The 5,000-nt window shown below is 43.9% G+C and overlaps 1 protein-coding gene across 1 annotated transcript in view; it reads right to left on the reverse strand.

Annotated features, from left to right (window-relative positions):
• The window catches only part of retreg2 (reticulophagy regulator family member 2), a 15,922-nt gene extending 11,605 nt beyond the window's left edge, over positions 1 to 4,317 (reverse strand). The window contains 3 exon segments of the mRNA XM_055164178.1: positions 2,505 to 2,535; positions 2,926 to 3,029; positions 4,016 to 4,317. Coding sequence (XP_055020153.1) covers positions 2,505 to 2,535; positions 2,926 to 3,029; positions 4,016 to 4,302 — 422 coding nt within the window. The 5' untranslated portion in view covers positions 4,303 to 4,317.
• Positions 4,318 to 5,000: the final 683 nt, after the last annotated feature.

Raw genomic sequence — 5,000 nt, forward strand, 5'->3', positions numbered from 1 at the left:
GACAGACCTGCTTTAGACCCTGTTTTAATACCTGCTTGGTTTAGACTTGGGTTAGACCTGGTTTACATCTGCTTTGGTCCCTGGTTTAGACCTAGTTTAGCCCTAGGTTAGACCTGGTGTAGACCTGGTTTACACCTGGTTTAGACCTGGTTAGTCCCTGTTTTAGTCCTGATCTTTGTCCTAGCCTTTGTGATCAGTCGGTACAGTGGTTGTCCTTGAGTGTCAGATGCCCTCCCGTGCGTCAGAATCGTGTCAGGTCCGTGACTCGTGTCAGGTCCGTGACTCGTGTCAGGTCCGTGACTCGTGTCAGGTCCGTGACTCGTGTCAGGTCCGTGACTCGTGTCAGGTCCGTGACTCGTGTCAGGTCCGTGACTCGTGTCAGGTCCGTGACTCGTGTCAGGTCCGTGACTCGTGTCAGGTCCGTGACTCGTGTGTGAGTTAAAGTGGAGGTTTGTGCAGAGCTGGAGTCACAGCAGCACAAACTATTATTGAAATGGTCGACATAGTTCAGATTTTGTCTAATAATACACCACAGCCTTGTGCAATCAGGTGTCAGATGTGACTTCACTACACTCAGCGTCTGCCGCCTCCGCTCACAGTCCACCGAGTCACACAGTCCACCGAGTCACACAGTCCACCGAGTCACACAGTCCACCGAGTCACACAAACACCAAACACTCTTCTCTTCTACAACTTTTACCTAAACTAGATCCTCATTTTTTTCCTTGAATGTGTTTAGAACGACCTGGAGCTGGATCAGAACAAGTATAAGACACAGAAACTAGAATACACACATGGACCTGGTTTAGTCCTGGTTTAGTCCTGGTTTAGACCTGGTTTAGTCCTGGTTTAGTCCTGGTTTAGTCCTGGTTTAGTCCTGGTTTAGTCCTGGTTTAGTCCTGGTTTAGACCTGGTTTAGACCTGGTTTAGACCTGGTTTAGACCTGGTTTAGACCTACTTTACTGGTTTGACTGGTTTAGACTGGTTTAGACTGGTTTAGACCTGGTTTAGACCTGGTTTAGACCTGGTTTAGACCTGGTTTAGACCTGGTTTAGTCCTGGTTTAGACCTACTTTAGACCTACTTTAGACCTACTTTAGACCTGGTTTAGACCTGGTTTAGACCTGGTTTAGACCTGGTTTAGACCTGGTTTGGTCCTGGTTCAGGCTGAGGAATTACACAGATATAAAGACACATGGGAATGGAAAATAAAGTTCTACCATTTAATGTGGAAAATCACAGGAGATTGTTTAAACAAAGAGTTTCATTTTCATTGTGAAATCAGAATCGGTATTGAGTATCGAGTATCGAGTATCAAGTATCGAGTCTGATCCTTAGTACTGAAAAAAGTTTGACATTTTTGGTTTTGAAAACCATTCTTACAGCAGAAGTCAGTGCTTCTTATGGACTCAAAAAGGGCAGAAAAACTAGGACCAGGCCCAGGACTAAACCAGGTCTGAACCAGGACTAAACCAGGTCTGAACCAGGACTAAACCAGATCTGAACCAGGACTAAACCAGGTCTGAACCAGGACTAAACCAGGTCTGAACCAGGACTAAACCAGATCTGAACCAGGACTAAACCAGATCTGAACCAGGACTAAACCAGGTCTGAACCAGGACTAAACCAGATCTGAACCAGGACTAAACCAGATCTGAACCAGGACTAAACCAGGTCTGAACCAGGACTAACCCAGGTCTGAACCAGGACTAAACCAGGTCTGAACCAGGACTAACCCAGGTCTGAACCAGGACTAAACCAGGTCTGAACCAGGACTAAACCAGATCTGAACCAGGACTAAACCAGGTCTGAACCAGGACTAAACCAGGTCTGAACCAGGACTAAACCAGATCTGAACCAGGACTAAACCAAATCTGAACCAGGACTAAACCAGATCTGAACCAGGACTAAACCAGGTCTGAACCAGGACTAAACCAGGTCTGAACCAGGACTAAACCAGGTCTGAACCAGGACTAAACCAGGTCTGAACCAGGACTAAACCAGGTCTGAACCAGGACTACATTAACTCAAAACACAAACGCTGCAGTTCCCATAATTTCCCAAAGACCCATAATTTCCTCCACAAACAAAGTCTCCTGTGTTAATGTGCATAAAAACATCTAAGGCTGTAGTTTAGATCTGAACAAACTTCTTCTGAAACATGACTCTTGTTTTATTTTGTCAGTTCAGATTTCACTCTTTCTGCAGATTGTTCTGGACGAGTTTAAAATGTGAACTTTGAACTGAATCCTCTTAGTAAAACGTTTAATTCTAGATGAAAATGTGAGATTCAGTGATTGTTTTTAGCCTGATTTGAACTTCAGTTGTACATCATCATTATGACATAAGAAACAAAAACTATATCAAATTAAACAAACCACTACTACTAAAACAAAACACTACTAGTACCACTGGTAATACTACTACTACTACTACTACTACTACTACTACTACTGGTAATACAGGTTCTACAAATACTTTGTGAATATTTGTGGAATTACTCACTGAGGTTTGGGTTCAGCTTCCATTTGTTGCCCTGAAAAAAAGAAAAAAAGAAAAACAAACATGAGCAGATTAAACCAGTGCAGAGGAGCACCTGACTCTGGGATTTGTAGTTTTAAGTGCATTTTGTAGTCCTTTACAGAGGGGCAGTTTGTGCATGGGATTTGTAGTTTATTGAGAGTATATTTGTAGTCCTTCACCTTCATACAGCAGCACTTTGTACCCTGACTGTATGTGTGTGGGATTTGTAGTTTTTTTCATGAGTAATTTGTAGTTTTTACTGTACCAGAGAGACAGTATATCCAAACTGTATGTGTGTGGGATTTGTAGTTTTTTCGTGAGTATATTTGTAGTCTTTTTCACAGGGGCAGAGGTATGTGTATGGTATTTGTAGTTTTTAAGTGTATGAGTTTGTAGTTTTTACCGTGGCACAGGGGCAGTTTGTGCTTCCATCGCTCCAGCAGCGTGAGCCCGAGCAGAGACACACTGAGCAGGAAGAGAGGACGCAGAGACGTGGACGACAACAGCCTGAAACAAACAAACAAATTCACGTGACGAATCAGGACTAAAGCAGAACTAAACCAGGACTAAACCAGGACTAAACCAGGACTAAACCAGGACTAAAGCCAGGACCAAAGCAGGACACAGTGCTTTAATTTGATGGAATCCTGAACATTTACCATGTCAACCTGAGGTCCCTGGTTTAGTCCTGGTTTAGTCCAGTTGGTGCTGACTACAAATGAACTTAACGGCTTTAATTAGAGCTTTAACACAGTTTTAAGTGTTTTACTGCTAGAGCAGCTGACTGAACATCTGTTTAAAATAAATAAATGTACCGCAGTAAAACAGTCGGAATAAACTTTATCAAAGGCAGAAAAAACAGTAAATGAGAGTAAAGTGTGAACGCGCCGGATGACAGGGACATACTGAGATATAAACACAGACATACATACTGCATAAGTGTATATATGGTTATAAAAATATACGTGTATATAAGTGTGTATATGGTTATAATCATAGACAGGCTCTGGTTATAAACATATACGTGTATATACGTGTATATATGTGTATATACGTGTATATAAGTGTATACATGTGTGTGTATATAAGTGTATATAAGTGTATCTGTGGTTGTATTGAGACAGTTATAAACAGGTAATAACAGATTGTGTGTTATAAACAGAACAGTGCGGCCGCACGTGCGTAACTCCGTAAATAAACGTTCGAGTGGCACGTCGCGCGGAGACACGTCACTTTACATCACAGCCGCTCACAGACTCTATATAATCTATAATGTAAACTCTAATTTAACCTGTATATAAAGTGTAGTTGTAGTAAAGCGTCCTGTCGGTGTAAACACAGCTCCATTAGCTCAGAGCGCAGGGCCCAGCGCCGCGACGCGCCGCAGACGCGGATTAGCTAAACTAACGTGACATTTATCGATCCTTCCTTTAAAGCGCATTAAAAAGTCTTATTCTAAACAAAGTGTGGTTCTCGGGTGAAACGGTCGTTACCAGAAGAGCGTGTTGAGCGTGACGGCCGCAGACACGCTGTACACGGGCCTCTCCCACACCAAGATCCGCTGGAGCCACAGCAGCAGCGGCTCGTACTGCGACAACCACCCGCGGACCCGCTCCGACAGCCGGGCCAGCTCCGGGTCCAGCTCCCCGGGCTCCTGCTCCTCCGGGCCCGCGGGGAACAGCGCCTCCACAGAGCCGGGCAGAGCGTGTCCGGGCCCCAGGGTCGGTCCCGGGCTCGGTCCCGGGGTCGGTCCGCTGCGCTGCTCCGCGCCGCTCGCCATGTTTCACTTTGTTTGTTTGTGACGGAGCGGAGGCGGAGCGTGTCAAGCGCGACTTAACCGCGCACACCGGAAACACGCTTCAAAATAAAACTCACACCGGATGTGACTTAAATACAAATGTTTAGAAGAGTTCAGAGGCGGAAATAAAGAAATATAAAACACAACAGAATCTAAAGTGAAACATCGTGTGTTTGAAGGTTTAAAAGAGTTAAAATTATTTTTTATTATTTTTATTTCTACTTCCGCTTCAGCCTCTGCACGTGCACGCGAACTTTACAGTTTATCCTCCACCGGAAGAAGAGAAAGAACAGAGAAAATCATGGATGTATAATAAAAACATTTGATTTTATTATTTTATTATACAGAGAGAGAGAGAGAGAGTGTGTGTGTTGTGTGTATATGTGTGTGTTGTGTGTTGTGTTATGTGTGTGTGTGTGTGTGTTGTGTGTGTGTGTGTGTGTGTGTGTGTGTGTGTGTGTATGTGTGTGTGTGTGTGTGTGTGTGTGTGTGTTGTGTTATGTGTGTGTGTGTTGTATGTGTGTGTGTGTGTGTGTTATGTGTGTGTGTGTGTTGTATATGTGTGTGTGTGTGTGTGTGTGTGTGTGTGTGTGTGTGTGTGTGTGTTGTGTTATGTGTGTGTGTGTGAGTGTGTGTGTTGTATATGTGTGTGTGTGTGTGTGTTGTGTTATGTGTGTGTT

The sequence above is a fragment of the Boleophthalmus pectinirostris genome, unplaced genomic scaffold (genome assembly GCF_026225935.1).
Source record: "Boleophthalmus pectinirostris isolate CB_2022bp ecotype Guang Dong unplaced genomic scaffold, ASM2622593v1 HiC_scaffold_11, whole genome shotgun sequence".
Lineage (NCBI taxonomy): Eukaryota > Metazoa > Chordata > Actinopteri > Gobiiformes > Gobiidae > Boleophthalmus > Boleophthalmus pectinirostris.